General features: G+C 41.6%; 1 protein-coding gene across 1 annotated transcript; it reads right to left on the reverse strand.

Annotated features, from left to right (window-relative positions):
• Positions 1-1,440: 1,440 nt before the first annotated feature.
• Positions 1,441-19,857, reverse strand: LOC105691444. The gene is made up of 4 exons (XM_012409913.3): positions 19,310-19,857; positions 6,890-7,150; positions 6,596-6,808; positions 1,441-6,513 (listed from the first exon to the last, which is right to left on the reverse strand). Exons 1-4 carry the CDS (start codon positions 19,328-19,330, stop codon positions 6,175-6,177), a joined length of 834 nt encoding a protein of 277 aa, XP_012265336.2. The 5' UTR covers positions 19,331-19,857; the 3' UTR covers positions 1,441-6,174.
• Between the last annotated feature and the right edge of the window lie 344 nt (positions 19,858-20,201).

Here is a 20,201-nt window from a genome sequence, read left to right on the forward strand (position 1 = left end):
AATGTAGGTCCGTTTTCAACGTCAAATAGTGACGACCAAAAAGTGACACGTGCAAACCACCGAGGAAAAGTGTCGCGCACGGATGTTCGTTCCCCGATGTCCGGGTGTGATGACCTCCAGCCCCGCGACCGGAGCCTCTTCACCTATTTGCCATTTACTACCAACTACAACTTGACGCTTTCATTTCTGCAGATCGCCGATGACAATTATTACGTGCCGCAGAGGCCAATTCTCATTAAGAAACAGGTATGAGTAGATCGAGTTTCTTGATTTGCAATCGACCTTTTTTTCACAGTCATCATTTATCCTGCGGCTTTCCCGTGCCGTTTACAATTTCCGGGCTTGATAATTCGTGGAGAATTACCGATTTGGTAGTTCGTGGGTTTCGTAGAGTTGCAATTATTCCGAATGATAATCCAGGTACGAGAATCGATAGCGATCAGAGTGCATTGAGTTTTGAGCAAGTGGTTAATTCTCTAAGTAGGAGGGAGAAAATTGGTCGATGTTCAGATTGGAGGTTCACCCACCGTACAGGTGAGCGTGAGTTACGAGGAGATCTTCGAATCTCATGGTTCGACGCGGTAGGTTGGAATGATTCACATAAACAAGCGAGGGTGCGACATAAGCAGGCGGCTTCGGTCCTCTTATTACTCCGTCGGGCTCTGGTAAGCCGATCTCATATCAGACTTGCATCTATCTGGAGCACCCAGTTATAGGGTATAATATAATATACAAGGTGATCGTCGAGTCCCTTAAAAGTTTACCGAGGCTACATCGATCGCTTTTGGTTTTATATCGAGGATGTTGTCCTGCGATCGTTCTGCAACGTAACTTGATTCTTTCGCCTGATTACAGATTTAAGAATCGTCAGTTATTATCCTACTGATTGTCGATCATATCGGTATTGTAGCCGAATTAGCGCATAATAAACTTGTCGTACTTATGCAAACTACTTTGGATTATTCGGGTTTGTCGAAATGCAATATTCCGTTAGTATTTCTTGTACGTGACACGAATCAAGACCGTGGAATTTCATAGCACAATTTTCATTCGATCCTCAGCAGGATATCAATCACATTCACACACGCTGCCCGTTTGAAAACATTCTTTCGTCAACCAATTCTTTAATGTCACGCGCGGTGTGTGCGCAACCGGAGACGCACGATCGTCAAGCGGACAGCCGGTCGTTCGTCGTACGAGCTCCTGAGAACACATTTTTTCGCATTAACTCTGCAATTTTTTTCCCGGATCAATTGTCAATCGGATTTGTCATGAATACGGAGGCAATACTCACCCATCTAGGATGCAAATTTTTGGTAGTGGGACGACTCCAAAAATGTTAGATGCAATCTCGTTCCTAATGTATCTAGATTTCAGATGGGATTTGATTCTTTTTCTGCTCAGAAAAAGTCAAGGGCAATTGAGAATTTCGAAACGATGTAACTACTCACATTTTATTAGCACAATTCCATACGTAAAATAATGACGACCTGTCGTACCAACCTAATAGAATATTAATGTACGTTTACCTTTTGTGTTGTAAATCTGGGTCACAGAATAAAATGACACGAATATATTTATATCACAGTCGTATAGATAAAGAAAAGTCAATATAATTAAAGGATAGCCTCAATACAGAATTATATTGTCGATTTAACGTACAATCGGAGTATGTAAAATTTTGAGAAATTCATAACTGTACGATACATTACAATATACATACATAATATTGAGGCTATATGTCGATGGAAAGAAAATTCGTCGCTTCTTCACCATCGGCTCATCGTTTTTTCGATATGGACAAAATTTATTGTTATTATTTATAAATTGTTATTACTTATAATCCCGGTGTTCATTTATACAAGACATTACAGTATAGTATCAGTATAATATCATTTAATATGTACGTACGTACGTACCTATAATACGGCGGGCCGAAGAAACCAAAAATTGTTGGCGACCCCCAAATATCAAAGATATCGCTGAAAGAAAGTTCTTCGTGCGACGATTCGATTTTTTTAATTTTCATAAGAGGCGCGCGGGATGCTCAAAAACACCGTTTTTTAGTATAAAATTCACTGTATCGCTCATGAACGGAAGAAGATGATTCCAAAACTTCTGAATTTTTTACATGAGATGCCCAGGTGTGTACTCTTTCGAAGCCAATTTTCCTAATTTCAATAAATAGTTCACATCTTCGAAAAAAATCTCCGAAAATCAATATTTTCATGTCTTCTATTTTGTTTCTCCGCTGAAACTCGGTATCAGTCGGTATCAAAAAAAAAGTTGGAGACATACAAAAGTGTTTTAGAATAAAAAAAACACCCATAATAATGCGTATTAAATGTAAAATCATGAAAATATTGATTTTCGGAGATTTTTTTCGAAGATATGAACGATTTGGTTGTACCATTTGTATTGAGGTAATGTGGCTTCGAAAGAGTACACGTACGGGCACCTTATATAAAACATTCAGAATCTTCGGAATTATCTGCTTCCGTTTATGAGCGATATAGTGAATTATATGCAAAAAATGGCGTTTTAGAGCGTCCCACGCGCCTCCCAGGAAAATAAAAAAAAAATCGAATCCTTGCACGGAGAACTTTCTTTCAGCGATATCTTTGATTTTTGGGGGTCACCAACAATTTTTAGTTTTTTCAACCCGCCCTGATGTATAATATAGTAGATTTGATTCTACAATAAATAACACCTATTGAAATCACTAATTGCGTCTAATAGTCTACCGTGAGATTTATTGAAGCCAAGAAAGATAATTTTTGTTTCGTGATTTCTATTACTTTTCTTCTTTTTTTTTTTTTTTTGTTCTTTTTTGTTAGTATATGTCAAACAAACTAATCGTCTTATCGTAATACCTCAACGAGATAAGACATACCTATCATTGGTTTGGATGTAATCGTCAATGTTTTATGCGTAGGGTAAATCGAGGAGAGATGGTACGCCTTTTCTATTTTTCCGCCTTTTCTAACTTTGTGAAGATCCGCGGCCATTGGATGAACGCTCGAATTTTTTGTTTATCTATTCTCAACGCGCTCATAATCACAATGAAAGCCAGCTCGGTTGGCAAGATAGGCTTGTAACAGCGAGAAATGTACCATCTCTTCTTGTGTATCATCTTTCCTCAACTTACCCTACGATGAAATTTTTAATCTATGGCTCATTCCTAGTTGGTAAAATGCATCTGTTTAATAGTTGCAGTATCAAAAAACAAAGCTTGACTCAATATTATACACGTACCCCTGTTGTATGTTTATCTAGATGTATATCTATGATTTCAGTTATTGACGATACCAATGATGATAATAATATTCATGGCTCAAACTAGTTGAAAGTAATTATCGTAAAATGTCGTCGAGTCTTTTTTTTATTACATAGTACATCGTAGAGCTGGGGGTAAACCAAGCCTATTGAGTCAGGAGAAAAAATAAGTTCAATAAGTCAATCTATTCTATGTTTAAACAGATTCTTACAGATGTGAAATATGACACAAAAAGGGGTGCTGATATCTGATATGTCGATCAAACAACAATTTTCACTATTATTTCATTTTGGGCAAAAAAACATTTCATACGGCACACATATGTATAACTATGTGACCAAACCTCAGTCATAGCTGACGTGATAAGACACTACGCGATATGATCGAGGTTGGCGCTAAATATCGCTAGGGGAATTTATAGCAGCGCAACGGTAGAGGTGAATCTCAATTGTTTGTCAAATTTAACCGCGACTCAGTTATTTGCATGATTAATTTAACTGAATGTTTTGTTTCTATTTCTATTTCTGTTTGAGTTTTGTACGTTATTACACGTTATTAACGTTATTATTGCTAAAAAAAAGTATTTCGCTTAGGATTATAATTATAATTTTTTTGACGAGCCTGATTTTATACATATATCCTCGCTATTTGATCAATTCTGTTTAACAATGGGTATGCGTAGATACACAATTGCACGTAGTACCATATAGTACATTACTTATATGGTCTAGTTTGAAAACAAACATACTTCGTTTATGGATTTCGATATTGCATAATGAATAGCTATGACAATGAAAGTGAAAAATTTACGACAATTTATGCTTAGAAAAACTTAATCGATGATTTCAAACAACTTTCTACACTAAGGTTTTACTGTTTCCATTGGAAAATACATTGTCAATTCCAATCCACCGGTTCAATTATCTAGTCAACTACGTCGTTCTTATTAAACAGAGGAATAATACAGATCCATCTTTCGTATGAGTAGAATGCAGTACTTGATTAAATTGGCATATACTTGGAAAGTATATAACGTGGTGCAACAATCAATGTCCACAGTCCAATAACAATAATCACATCTCATGTCATCGCGATATTTAAATATGAAGAGTAAGCGTATGTTTATGCGTTTACGAAAATTTCAAAAACTGCTTCAGCAATCGATAAAAAATCTCAACAGTCGCTTGATGATGTATTATTCTGAAGTACCATAGGCTATGAAAAAATGAAAAATTATTCATTGAAGTTCATTGAAATGTGTCAGTGAGTAAATAAGTAATATTCAATTCCTGCTGTAAACTCCTTATTCAAACCACTAATTACAAGTGGCAAGCTGCTGAGCTCTCTGCATTCTAAAAACTCTACTCGTCATGCTCTTTCTTACGTCAAGTTCTTTGAAGAATAGCGCGGCACAAAAACATTGCGAGCGAATCCGTGACGGGGGATGCTAGTAGGTTATAATCCTCTGCGGCCGCGTCGACACCCAGACGAACGAGCAGGTCTATCAATCAATTTACGCTAGTAAAACCAATTCGGCATTCCATCGTGCTCACAAATGACACCAGTTCTGTGATGTGATAGCGGCGAGCCATTCATCATAATATTGTGCTGTGTATTGGCATTAAGTAACTAACTTACTCACAATCAGTGTATTAGTATACAGAATGCATGGGGGAATGAGGCGTTCCTTTTGACAACACACAAATCGCATCAAAGCAAGTTATCGAGCCGATTATTGTTTACACGAAAGTTGTAACATAACGGATATACAAGATGCGAAGTTTTCGAATTAAAATGGGTTCATTTACATAAGTAATACAAAAATTTTAACATTAATAATACAAATAAAACTAACGTTTACAAGAATACTAATTGTAAGAAGTGAGAAATAAATGGAGACAACCCTTCAAAATCAATACTTTCCATTCGTACATATCGGCTGCACTAGGGTGGTCCTTATTTGGGTCATTCTTTCATTTTGTTGCTCCCTAAAGCTCAAATGTCGACGAATAATCATTAAAAAGGAACGCTCGCAAAAGCTGAAGCTCGTAGTTCAATTCTAAGTAATCCCCCAACGCCTTTGAATTCCCCCATTTGAATAACACGAGGTTTTTGAGACTTGACGGTCTTTTTTTTTGTTTCTATTACTGTGCTGCTCTAAAAAATCTGAAAATTGCCCAAACTCTTATTTATATCTATTATACATATGTATAAGTACAAGTTATGTATATAATTATATTGTGTGAATGTTTTGTATCAAATAATTGTCGAACCTATAGATATATGATGAATGTCAATTATACGTCAGAAGATGGCATTTTTAAAAAAACGACACTACAATTATTTGATCAAAAAAATCCACAAAATCTTCGTAGCTCATCTGCCGATATAGATAAGAGATTCGGCAATTCGCAGATTTTTTGTAGCAGCACAGTAATAGAAACGAAATAATGACGGTTAAATCCCTAAACCGGCATGTTATTCAAATGGGACAATTTGAAGACGTTGGGGGGGGGGGGGGGGGGAAGGGGGCACTTGCAATTAGGATTGAGCTACGAGCTCCAGCTTTCGCGAGCATTTTTTTTTATTCAATTGCGGACATCTGGGTTATAGGGAGCAACAAAATTCAAAAATGACCCAAATAAGGACCACCCTAGGTCGCACTATCCTGGAATTTACGTTTTGATGTCTCGGTCGTTACTTTAAACTTTGAAAAGTAGGACCAGATTTTGGATTATTTCGAAAACCGATGATGGGGTTATCATTTATTCTACCGTCAGCGAACCCCTTCTTACATATATTTTGACACGCGGATGAATTGTAGAATGTATTGTTCTTGTCCAGCATTTTTTGTTGCGTGAGTCAGGGTTTTAGAGACTAACATATTTATTTGACGTCTAGTACGTCGTTTCCAAGGAGTCTTCCACTTGGGTAAGAATCGGCACTAGAGTTTGCAGTGAAAAATAACGCGACCTGTCCGCAGCGTCCACGCTAGTAACGTGCTGAAATTGACAAGGTTGGCTAATGTTGCTCTTTGCAGGAAGAACTACTTTCTTCTGTGGTGATTTTTTTTTCTTTTTACCAGGGGCCGAAAGACTGATGTTCTCAGGGCAGGATACCAGACGCTCGATATGCTGCCATAGGTCATTAGCAGCTTTTGAATTGTCGAAACTCAAACCGGCGAGTCGGGTGTGATCTAAAGAGAGACACATCGTGTGGAAAGCTGCACCGGAAACCTGTTGAAGAAATTGGTTATCCGATCAGACGTTTGCATTACTCTGATAAAGCTTTTCGGCAGCTTTGAATCATTTTAATCACCTTGTAGGACGACAAGTTGTCGATCGTTTCTCTCCACAGCGTAAAACAGGTCCCGCGTTCCGCTAAAAGAATTTGAATGCGTCTTTTTGAACGTGATCTTGTCTCTCCCAAGTCGAGAACCACGACTGGGATTCCGGTGAATCGAAGCTCCCACGTTCCAAGCTGAGACGCGTTGCCCAGGTATAAATTGGCCAGCGACTCGCAGACGAATACCTATAGAAATTCAATTCCTACATTAGAATATATCGCTCTTGAAAAAGACTACGACTTTAATTGGGATTTGCTTCCTTTCACCTGTGTCTTAAGTCCCCGAAAGAAGGTTTCGAGTTGTTCACGTTCCAATTGACTGACTGGATCCAAGCGTGTTTCGTCACTGTGTTCAGAACTGTCACTGCCCTCGTAACTAGAGGTGGCGGATGTATCTGCTTCTCCCGTCGACGATAATCGTCTTCTTGTGCTTCCACTGTACTCGCTATAGAACGAAGAACTGTGCAAAGACAAATTTGACTGGAGGGCTGGACACGAAGAAGCGTAAACTGGACCGTTCATTTTCATCTGAAAGATGAAAACAACAAAGACTGGTAAGATCAACGTTGAAGAACCGTTAGTGCCGAAAAAGAAAATATAAAAAATAGAGAAAAAAATAGCAATAGCAATAACAAAAAAAAAAAAAAAAAAAAAAAAAACGAAAATAAAAACAATAATCATGTTATTAGTAACAAATGATTGAAAAATAGGAATAACGATATAGGTCTTTCTAATTCCGCATTGTCAGAAAGAGTTCCGAAACTGTTGAATGTACTGCATTCTATGGCATCTTCCATTCTGATTCAGACAATGATTTTGTCTACTGTGGTCATGCGGTCGCTTGAGTTTGATAGTCGCTTGCTAACTGACCATCGACATGTGCTGGTACGTACGGACATGTAAGGGAAATTTCCCTCGCGTAACACACTTCTGTGCATCCGGTGTTTCAGATTACGCGTACGAGAATCGAGACGTGCACAATGCACTTCCTGAACACGGTAGCTGGGCCTGAACATACTCGTTGTACCGACTAATTGTAAGATAATGCTGCAGTACGCCGTTGAATTTTTGAAAACGCAAGTATAATTTTTATTTTCCTTCGTATGCGAGCACTTGATTTTTTTTTTACAATTGAAACTACAGACCTCGCCGCAATCGCAGGTTAGAATGGGTCTATCATAATTAACCGACGCTTGTCTGCAGAAAGATGAAAATATGTACACGATGAAATCATATTTCGTATAATCAATTTCGTCGGTGAATAGAACGCTTTGGGGGCCCCCGTTTTTCCGATACCTTTTCTTTTGTGAACTACCAGCGATATTTGTTTATTTACGGGTACCATTTGTTGTTGTCTACAATCGACAGCTGGCATTATGTAAGAGTCTTAAAGATATAGGTGTAGTTGTTACATAGTGTCCAATATATGATTAAACCGTTGTTCGGAAATAAGCCCAGTTCGAGAAGTAACCAGAAACTTCCGGTTCAAGTTTCGTTTGGTCTAGTAGGTGCGACGTAGTGGTATCAGGTTTACACGTCGTTGTTCCTGAAAATTTTCAACAAAATCCCGGTGGTTGATACTGCAATGGTGGATGCGGGTATCCATGAAACGTTTTACAATCCCCACGTATAACCCCATGAGATCGATGAAAATTTTCTTGATTGTCATTGAGTAAAATAATCGACAGAACCAAACTTGATTTTGAAAAGGGTGATTATATTTTATGAGGTAAAAACAATATTATAATTATCGCGAAGCGCCAAGGATTCTGACTCTTGTCTGGCATCGCATCTCTGATTCGATCTATTGAAAAGTGCAATTATCTATTATTTTCAATAATTAATAATTATTCCAATTACTTATTCAAAATCAGTCTCAAATTCGAAATAAGCCCTCATTTTCTTCTATTTTACTCGACTAATTTTGTACCGGAGTGTAAAAGAATCCAACGACCCTTTTTTTTAGAAAGGTGTTTATGATACAGAATCGTTCATATTTTTCGGCATTTGAATATTGTTTCGTTCTGATGAACCCGTCGGTTTCCGGAACAAAGGCGTGGTGTGCTCGTGTGCGGGCCTTAACTTGGTCACACGTCTACACACTCCCTTGAAAATGAATAACCTGCATGCATCGAAGTAGCAGGCGTAGGCGTGCACCACATTCGTTGTTTCTCTTCATCGTATTAGGACCGTCGGCAGCCGTTCCGTAATAAAGAAGACAACCGACAACGAGCCATACGGAGAGGGGGGTACTCACGAGCGGTCTAATTACGCTCACGAAGGAACACACAATCGTATACAATCGTAGGTATAACGAATTGCCACGAATCGGAGAGGTGGTGGTGATCGACACGTTTTTAGCGAACCGAACAACCGCGTGGACTCCAAGTGGCAATTTAGCAGCTACCGGGCTCTTTTATTCAAATAGGACACATCGTCCGAGGCATATAAAACCAACCTGCAAAGTAATTAATCGTTGGATTGCAAACGCGTAGAACTATACCGAGTCACTGGATAACTGCTAAACTCAAATGTGATGGTAACTGAATTTTTCGGAACTGGACGAACATCTTACTGCACCAACGGTATCTACTACAGAATCCACGATCGACACTCCGATGTTCATCGACAACATACGAAAACTTATGAAATCTGTTCAAAATGCACCTACGGTGCAAACAAATTTGCCAAGAACATCAAATGTTCAGAAGTAAATTCTACCTAAATATCATTGGTGAAACCAAAACAAAAGTCCACGAGTAATAGGAAGAAAAATATCGAAATGTATCGAAATATATTATACATATATGAATGTCAGCGTACAATGCATAAGCATACTTGACATAACGCTGAATGTAATGCGTACAAGATAGAAAGTGGGGGTGTATCTTACAAAAGCTCTGCATATGCTCGCGGCATGCGAGTACCTACCGATCTTCGCCAGACTTGCCTATGTGTATACATACATATATGCTATACAATGTACCGCATGTCAAGTTCTCGCGTGAAAGAGCTGCTGTGTTACGAACACTTGCACGCGCAAGAACTTAAATTGGATCGTGAAGCGTGCGTCACTGACGGGCAACGATCGCTAGCGAGACCGCGAGTATCGGAAATCGGAATCCGAAGCGGGACCATGTGGCAACGGGAAGTGCATCGTTCGATTTTCGTTATTCGATCTGTTATGGACCAGTGGACCAGATTCAGTGTCGTCGAATCATCACATTTTTTCTTCATTGTCGCAAGATTCAACCCTCGGTACACTACGGTAGACTCATACGTACATGCATCATACGATACAACCGCATAAATACCCATGAAAACTTGTGCACATTTCAAGAGAACATGTCGCGAAGGTTAAACTGGATAAATGTTCGGCCTCGATTACTTATTTTCCGTTGTTATTGGCGTTCGTATGGAGTGCAACTGTGGCGGCAATCATGCAAAATTCCGATGCAGCTGTACCACAGTCACGCGAGTTCGCCCCACCAGTTGAGAAAATTTCTCCACCGCGCGCGTATGCGCGGTGAGAATACACGTTGGAATGGAAAATTTCTTGGAAAATTGAAAGTTTTAGCGCACTTTTTGAATAGATACGCTGTAGTATACGTGGGAAGATGAGAGGAAAAGAATTGCCGGAAGGTAAAGTCGGTTGCATTCATGTCCGCTATTATAATACGTTGGAAATTATCAAGACTTCCGTTTTCCTACTGGACTGCAACTATACATATATTATCTCCATTTGTGATATCACGTACTCTTTCATAGAGAATCACGAAGCCTTACTCGTGACGCTCTTCGTGGGATCTAGGCCTGGTTCGTGTTGAAAGCTATATCAGCTATTACCGGATCGAGTCGTACAATTTAGGATTGCGGAAATTGACGCGCAGAAAATAAGAATTTCTCTTTTCTTTTCGCGGTGCTACATGCTGCTGCTCTTTTGATCGAGTATCCTGCCCGAGTCCGTAACGTATAAGTTCTTTCGGTAAAAATCCACCCCAGATCATTTAATTCGCGAAATTCTACCCAATGATTCCATACCATTGCAGGATTCCAACATGGTTGAAAGCCGATTTGTACAGACCATGGTAATATACAATTCAACCGGCTTCGGCTTTGAAGGTCTTCACCTATTCTGTGATAATCTGCACGTGTCCTAAAAGTAAAATTGAAAAAATTCAATATCTCAAGAACCCCGGGATGACGAATATTGCACCCATGTGTATGTATATATATGTATACATATATACATTTTACCTTTATGATTGTGACGAGGGAATACTTTTCATGGGTTAAGCATCGCATATGCGATATGTCCGCATATCGCATGGGAGGTCTTTCGTACGCACACGGATTTCTGAGGAATTTACTCTTCTTCGACCTAGGCATTCTAGAGATTCGGTCAATTTACGAAACGATCGTGTAGTTTATACAGACGCGCGAACGCGTTTTAACGGTTCTCTGTCAGTGCAGTCTCAACTGCAGCAGATCGTCACAATTTGTCATACAGACACGGTACGCATAATGTACCCGCTATCGTACACTTACCAATGTCACCGGAGTATTCACGTTGCGAAAACCTAACGGTGAATAGGCCAGCAACGATTCGTCGCGCAACACGTGTCTCCTCCGTTCTGGATGTCATAAATTCGGATATACGCGAACGCAAAGACGGTAATCAAGCAACGCAATATCGTAGACGTTATTGTCGCGACGCGGCGACGCAACGTAGGTATTCAACGAATCTGATTGTGTGCCATCGACGCTGTGACGAACGCTCTGAATAATTTCTCGTACAAAAATTTTACTCACTTCATGCGTTCGCAGCAGAGACTCTAGAGAGCTGATTGTGAGTACGTACGTGCGCATGGATGGGTTGAGCGAATGACGGTATATATCGCGTGGCTAATGGTAGGTATATGGCCAATATATTATACGCACAAGGCATATAATATGTACCAATGTGCGACCTTGTACCGCGAGTAAAGGTAGAAGGGCGTATATGTTTTCGTCTGTATTGTATGTGTATGCTCAAAATGCAATAATATGTTGAGAAACGTTGAAATTGAAAATTTGACCGGTAAATGATGAAAGGTCGTAAGTACTGGCGGCTACGGATACATACACGGTGCGTTGACACAATATACGACCATAGATATATGTTCAATATATATCCATGATACGACTTTATTACATCGTTAGCTTTGATTTTTTTTTTGAATGAGCGAAAAGGCGTAATACGTTTTTCTACATCGACGTATTTTCGTATTTGGTAAGTTTTCGGAGCGTTTGCAACAGTGGAATGGAAAGCATGAAAAATGGCGTACACGACGTTTCACCGCGAAAATCGCACTTGTATCGACCTGGCACCAATTAGTGAGGGTAAGGAAAAATCCTCGGTACAGCTTTCACTCAAGTGCGATTCTGTTCAGCTCTGCGCGCTGTCCAACTCGTTCGTGTAGTCATCTGAGAACACGTGAAGAATTATGCGGTCAAACGGGTAAAACCAACAGAGAAAAAAAAAAAAACGAACAAACAAAAGTAACAACAAAATTAACGAAACATAAGGCTTTGTTTCGAATTGATCCTAGAATCGAAATATATGTCGTTCGAGTCCTGGCTCCTCCGTAGGCTATACTTACAACGTATACGACGCAATTACTGGCAGCCAAAAACTAGTTGGACGATTGTGTGATATATGGACTTCTGTAAGTGCGACGGGTAAATATATATGTAATGTACGTTCATATGTGCGCGGGTACGCGTACGTACGTACGTACATATTTATACCGATGTACAACGTACAACGAAATGGTATATGTGTAGATCAAATGAACTGACACAGCGAGTGAGTCATGGAATCATCGGTCGCTTAATCCGGACCACTTACACTCACAATTAGATTTGACGAGGTGGCGCGTTCGTCTATTTCGGGAGTTGATGATAATTTTCAGAGCATCTGAGAGATAATTTTTCAAGTACGAAATGGAGTTTCGAGAAAATCCAGGAGCGACATTATCGACCGTGTGAATCGACATACATGACACGAGGGTATATGGACGTTCGAAACTATAGGTGGGAATCACTCGAGTAGACGAACGAGTGAATTCGGTAATGAGGGCTGGAGGTATCGCACCTGCGTCGATTGTAATTTGACATTCTGGGTAGCGATCAGGGATTAAGTTTCGCATTCGGAACTATCGGATCGTACATGACAAAAAGACTCACGTGTGAATACGTCGGTTACGTACGTACGTACGTATGTACGTACGTACCTATAGGGATACACTACGCGACGGTGAGTCATAGCCGCAGAGATGGGTACACGGGTCGAGTCGTCCGCGCCAAGAACTTGATATCATGCAATAATTGAAACATTATTTCACTTTGACTCATACATATATCTACACGCGCGTCAGTTTCTCGGTAAATTCTCGTATATCCAGACAACTTTAAAACTGCTCTCATACCAGCTGCCGTAGTCTGGAAGCGGAGAAACGCAAGCGTGCATGAGAAACGTAACAGGCAGAGCAGCTCGAGCTGCAGATGCAAAGCGAAAAGAAAGATATTTTTCCTTTCTTCGGAGTCAATCCAGCCGGAGGTTCGTTTTACTTATACGTTTATCTCGATCACGCGAGCCGCACCGGATATGGAACAGACCCCCGAGGGTTAAGGGGCATTAATGAATTAATAGGGTCGCTATAATATAATTCGTTAATTGGGGAGAGAGATGGGACACAGCTCTGTGTCAAAGACCTTTCTACCACCACATTTGCGCGCATAGTCTGAAAAACGATTTTTGTCACGTGTACATCGTAAAACCTACACACAACGCAGACATCATCGGACTGGGGTTTTCCTGTTCGGTAACGGAAAATTCGCCCTCCGTTCTTGATCGTAAAATATGATGTCTGCATGGACTCGCGCTACCGTGCCGAGATTGCAAACGAACGCGAATGGGAACGATGATACATCGACACGGAATAAAATGAGACTGAAACGATCGCTTGGAGAATCCTATTGGAAAATATCGGCGAAAAGATTTGTCGGTTTGTACAAGTGCCTTCTCACCGCTTCCCGTTGGCTCCGCACACGTATAATAATGAAGCGTTTCGTACGTATGGGCGGTTTGAAACTGACTATATAGGAGTTGGTTTATATTTACAACGATCGGGGAGTTTCATTTCCTTCATGCGGTAGAGATATTACGAGAAGGTCGCGGTTAGCAAACGGGGCATCGATCGCGACCTAATTATCTTCTTGGAGACTTGTCCGAAGAAAATCGCCGACTCGACAACAGGTATAGATGACCTTTGATGTCTGCTCTTGTTTCACATTCATGCACAATTGTGTGACATAATCTTCCGGAGTGCCGGATTTTAATTCCCTATGTGCATTTTCACATATGCACCTATTCGATCGCGTTCTCTGTTCACGAGCAATGGCCAAAATTTTCACAGAATATACCTATTTCACGAATACACATATGCATGTATACCTACTTTCCATAGGTGGAACGTGCAGGATTTTGTTTCGCGAATTTGGGTTACCAATGGACAATTTTTTATCGCTGAAGAACCGGTCAACGAACCGCTTGCCGGAGGCTTGAATGCGAAACATTCGAACTGATCCATCGGTGGAAAAGTTTGGCACCACCTTGCGGAACTAGTGCATCTGACAATTAAAGACTTTTCATGTTTCTCTCTTTTTCTACCTCTCTCTCTCTCTGAATCTGTTTTTTTAGCTGAATGCATTTATCCGTGTTAATTCTCTCGGTTTACTTCAAACGGAAATGGTCCGACGCAGCCGACTCTCGATATCGGCTTTATATACCATCGTGGTATCGCACATCTTCGACGAAAGAGTTTCGCAGGGACTTGGGCATATATCGTCCTCCAAACACCCCCCCCGGAGGTTAACCGTCGCGATGGCCTTCCGAAAATACTCCGATATTTCTCCGTGTTAGAATCACGCGGTAAGATAGCGATTTTTGTTCCGTTACAAAGGGTCACAAGCACAGGATGCATACGGTAATTCTATGTGCGGTCGAATTTCTCGTCGGCACCTTTGACTCATTGATACAAGTTTCGTAACTTCAGAGCTGTTGAATACATTTCTGGGTGTGGTCGGTCAACTTTATCGGTTATTGTAGGGTGGACCGTGTGTGACGAATGATTTTGGACACGGCATGAAAAGGTTCTCGCAATTTCGTGCGGTACATTATACGTCCATCATCAATCGCATGCACCATTTTCATTGCTAAATAACAGTGCTCATATAGACATAGAGTTATAATCATCAACATCGATTTTGCGTCATAGACGGTTCAATCGTCGTCCCGCGATTCTCGTCGTTATCGTACATACAGATTTCCAACACCATCACCCCTTGCTACAAAATTTTCCATGGATATGATTGCGATAAGTTGCGGCGTGTGCACGATACACTCGAGCATCGATCAATCATTTTGCCGACTGGGCGGTTAAATATTTTTTTTTTGCGCAATGGGCGTTCGTATAACGTTTCATCCTTGTCGCAGTGGGGGAACAGAAGTATTATCAATTCTGCTGCATACGCATGTTATGAAATTACTGAAATTTCTTCGCTTCGTCATAATCCAGAGATAGCAGAGTGTTTTTGACCAGGTGAAACTAGAAATCCATCACTCCGTCATTCGACTTGATATTACACGCATTGGCACGGTCGATATTATAACCACGGTTGTATGTCATGCAGCTTTGCTTCGATGCGGACAACAAGCAGAACCGCACGCACGGGTTATCCGATTACGTGCCCTCGATGAACAACGATATCCAAGGGTGGATATCGTTGTTTAATCTCGATAAATACGTGTGCGCAACTTTTCTAGGGTGCGGTACGTTTCAGGCTCTATTGTTTGCGCTTCTGAAGCTAGGTAAAGTAATAAAAGTATCCTTTCCACGTACGATGTTCGATACGGTTAACGATGCGATATCCTTGCCATTCGTTCCATCCTCGTTATTATACAAGACGTCTCGGAAGTAAATGCAAGTATCGAAAGGGTCGATAGGAGGGGCCGAGCTGATTGTGAGTAAGTTCACCTATGCAACATATGGCCATAGATATATGATATGGCCTTCGAAGCACCGGTCCCAGAATATGACCGGCTCAAAAGTTGAGTTTTGCGCCGGAATGTGGGCAACCTACATACTCACAACTTGTCAGTGTACTTGTATAGGTCGCGTATATGTATTCACGACCGTGCACTTGATACACACGAAGTCTTACACACACGCGTGCACATCACATTATGACAGGCAGTGCGAAGCGGTTTCCACTCTCTAGTTCTCTATCTCGTTCGGTTTCACGGGCAAGAACAATGCGCGCTGCCCAGCCAATGAGGAGTGTTGCAAGTTCCGTTTGTGACGTTTCACTTTTTCTGATTGTGAGTTAGGTCGCCATTCCAAAACTCATTGTCAGTAAAGAAGCTTCGAAAAAAGAGAAAAAAAAAAAAAAAGGGTTACATTTTCCGAGTGAAACTTATTCGCGCGCGTTCAGAGTAAAATTTCAAGCCCGAGTCGAGTGGGACGATTTATAATAACACTATGCGTCACACTCGGTAACAATGATCATATACGTGACAGGACTTTGATGTTCAAAGGACGGAGAGAGGAATTCGGTCAGAGAGAAAACGGGCCAGTTTTCTCATCCTCTGTGTACTATGGTTCGTTGTCCCCACGAAGAGATGAATGCAATAGTACAAGACGAGATGTGTATATTGCATACACATATTTCATTGCATGTTATCAAAAGTATAGATTTTCACTTCGGACACGCGTACTCTGTATTCACGCGTACTTTTTTCCGTCCATCTTATGCGTAGGCCGATGACGTTAGATCCTCAGAGAAAAAATAATTAATCAGCCAACGAAATGATTCCTCGTTTGCATCAATGTCTGAAAATATTCAAGCGAAAACGAACATGTATCCTCTCGTACGCGTTTATACATAGGTACGTACATATACGATAACGCTGGTGTGATTCTATTTTTACCCCACGGACAAACAATCGCACAAATCTAGCAAAGTTACATGGATTTCTGCTGTCTCATTTCATATTATTATTTCTGGGGGTTTTCTGCGTAGCATACGCAGGGAGTGTCAATCAACGGCGTGAAATGGTATCTTTTTCACACAACTGATCAATTCGCAATCGCCATGGCGATTGAAAAGCTGCCTACAATACGTGACAAACAACCGAAATAAAATAGCCTATCGTTTCACGGGGTACATACGGAAAAGTTTCGTTCTCGGATTCCGGACCATGCGCGAAGAAATATGATGAATCCTGCAGTCGATGTAAACGTATCGGCGAGTGTCCATTTTGTGGGGAACGCGATCAGCTTTCACCGTATAATATAAGCTGAATCCGCCGTGTGAATACTGCAGTCTGTTACAGTGCCTTTGAGGGAACAGTTGAAATTTGCATTTGGAATTCCTTCGATGTGAATCACGGGCGGGGGATTACTTCTACTTGAGAAATCCAGGTGGTAGTAAGGGCTTACACGCAGTGCGGCGTCGGATTAGTCACTCTACCTACTATCATCTGCGCCGGGTCAAATTCTCTCCGTTCAGTGTTTTCATAGGCCAGCCAATGTTGTTTTTCCTACTTTTTCGTCAGTTTCATTTGCCAACTACTTCCGATTATCGGGATTCGATCATATTTCTGTTGAATTTCGTATTATCGGTAATAAAACCTCTTTTACTTTCAATATTCTAGTTCCTGTATACTATGGGCATAATATCTATGCTATGGGTATGTATCGCATGCACGAATGATATCCAATACGCTCCACTTTCAGATCTTGAAGTAGTTCAACTGTTTTGAACGAACCTCAACAACCTCTTATGGTTGGAAAAAAAAGGGTCCACCCCAGGGGTTAATTGCCCCAGCGTTAGATTTACAGAAATACCTTCATCTGATCCAATTACCAGTTGTAGCATCGACGTATCATCGAACGCAAAATGTACAAATCTGATCCGAAATCGAAGGTAAGGAAGGTCAATGATCGAATCTCATTTGTTTGCAATTACAACTAAACCGACAGAGACTTGCAAAGCGAGCCGAGCATATTCCATACGTTCGGCACAAACACCGATAACCGCATTATTATATGGTGCTACAATCGTTCGTGTAAACACGTTACGCAGATGCAATGGACGATAACGATGGACTTTAATAAATGATCAGACTCTCATACGACGCGTGGAAAATACACTTAACGTAGGGGAGTCGTAGAGCGATTACCGGTGTTCGTTCGAAGTTAATTGTCAATTTCTAGTTTTCTTATCGGGCCTCTGCGCCATCCTTTCCCGATCTCCAGCGATCGGAAAACAGCGAAAGTTGAGTTTGGAAACGGATAACGAATCTGTTGGGTATGATACCGATTGAGTTATCGATCGGTCGGTCATCGGTAATATTTCTTGCGCCTGTGAACAGTATCAGATGGCTGCGAACGGACCGTATGTTCTTTACAGTCCCGGTTTACCCGAGTGTACCTGTCGTTCCACTCTCTTACGGAAGTTCGCGAATAAAATCCGAGATAAAATCGGCCTTCCGCAGCTTCAAATTTCGCTCGAACTTTGATACCTCAATCCATTCGGAAGAGGTATCGATCCAACCGGTGAACTTTTACGGCTATCGATCGTTCCCAAAGAAAGAGTCGCCTCGATTTGCACAAGCGAATCATCGAACGTAACGTGTCGCGAATCGCTAGTCGGTGTAAGAATTTCCGTCAACGATTATCGGGGATTCGAAATTCTGAGCGACGTGACAGCCTGATCACGCGGTCGATGATCGGGAGCGACTTTAATTTTCAATCGAGTACTAGCAGATAACGACGCGTATCGGAACAATCGATCGGGTGAATGAGTGTATCACGTGCGCACGTGAGGTGCAGATACAGGGTGAAAGGTGTGAGGGGGTAGACCCGCTAACGGTAGGCAGGGGGTGTACTCTTGGTATTACGGGAGTGATAAACGATTGCAGTAATTCAAGCCTTTCTAAGTTTTCCCAAACCTGACGTGACAATTTTCCGAAACTGACCGACATCGGTGGGCAGGCAAAACGAAGCTATAGCCGGTGCTCGCGCCACCCCGTCTACGTACGCCCGGTTAGGTTGAATCGCGCGTTGCCCATCCACCGGGAGCAGAATTTCACAATTTTGAAGTGCCGTAGCGCCCTTAGGAGACGTTTCCGACCCCAAGTGTCCGCCAGGCACCCCCTGTCCAGTCCACCGTTTGCGGATTCGCGCCCTTACGACTTTCACCCCGTATACCTACGTACGTTACATTACGCATATGTATACAGTATATTACGCGTGCGTTGTTACGCATATGTATACGTGTACGGGCGTTTTCGACGATATCCTACACGTACGCGTAACGTGGGTTCGTCGTCATCGTTTGTTTTCTACCGTTGTTGTTCGGGTATCGATGACGTTCGGAGTCCCAGGGGATGGGGAGAATTTCATCTCGCCGTATCGAAATATAACGTCAACGGGCATCGGAAAACCCAGTGCTCCGAAACTGGGAGCCAACATCGATACCAAGGTCCGTTTTCGCTTTTAAAAAAAATGTAGTCGAGGGATGACAACTGAGTCCTATCGTTAATAGAATCCTTGATTAAAGTTTCTTTCACGGCTTTACCTGTGCATCGTAGATAAGCATGCCGTTGGTCACGAGAACGATATTTTTCACCAGAACAATCGAACCCTCAACACCAAAATATACACAACACCAACTCCGTATAAAATTTAAAGTCAATCACTGATTTTTTTCCACTTATCATCAGCGCAATACAATCGAACGTCCTCCCGACATTTCTCCAATTATCTCGGTGGCGTAGAACTCGTGACAAGATTTTTTGCTCCTCACCTCGACCCGGAGTGTGGAAAATCGAACGAACGGTAAGCAGATTATCGGATATTCTGGATAATATTTTCAGAGAAAAGAGATAAAATACGAGTGAAACATTCTCCACTGACGATATTCGGTGCGGTTCGACGTAAGATTTTATTTATCTTTCTCTCCGATTCCGAAGTATAACTCTACAGAGTCATGTCCCAAAACCGTAAAATTTCAATCGACCGACGGCACCTTACGCCGCACCGACTACCTTGCACTTTATTCGTCTACGTCCGTGCGACGCGACGAGTGACGGTGAACTACGTCCCGCCAAGAACTGCGGCAAGCCTGCGACCCACCGGGACCCGGGTCGAGCCGGGCCGAAGCTGCGGCCGGGGATATCACGGAGAACGGGTAAACTTTCCTTCGCGATTCTCAACGAGACGTACGTACGTACGTCATTGATGATTGAATCCCCCCCCCCCCCCCCTCTCTTCCGCTTTACCACCGTGCAGCAATCACGCGCCTCTAACACGAACCTCCGAACCGAATTTCCTGCCAATGAACGATTAGTTGAAATGACGATAAAATTGCGTATGCAAAATGTTATTACATCAAAATCAGGTACCAGACCCCCATTCTTTTGACAGATAGTGCGGCGAAATTCCATAAAATTCATGCCTCCTAATAACAG

This window comes from Athalia rosae, chromosome 2 (assembly GCF_917208135.1).
Source record: "Athalia rosae chromosome 2, iyAthRosa1.1, whole genome shotgun sequence".
In the NCBI taxonomy this organism is placed as follows: domain Eukaryota; kingdom Metazoa; phylum Arthropoda; class Insecta; order Hymenoptera; family Athaliidae; genus Athalia; species Athalia rosae.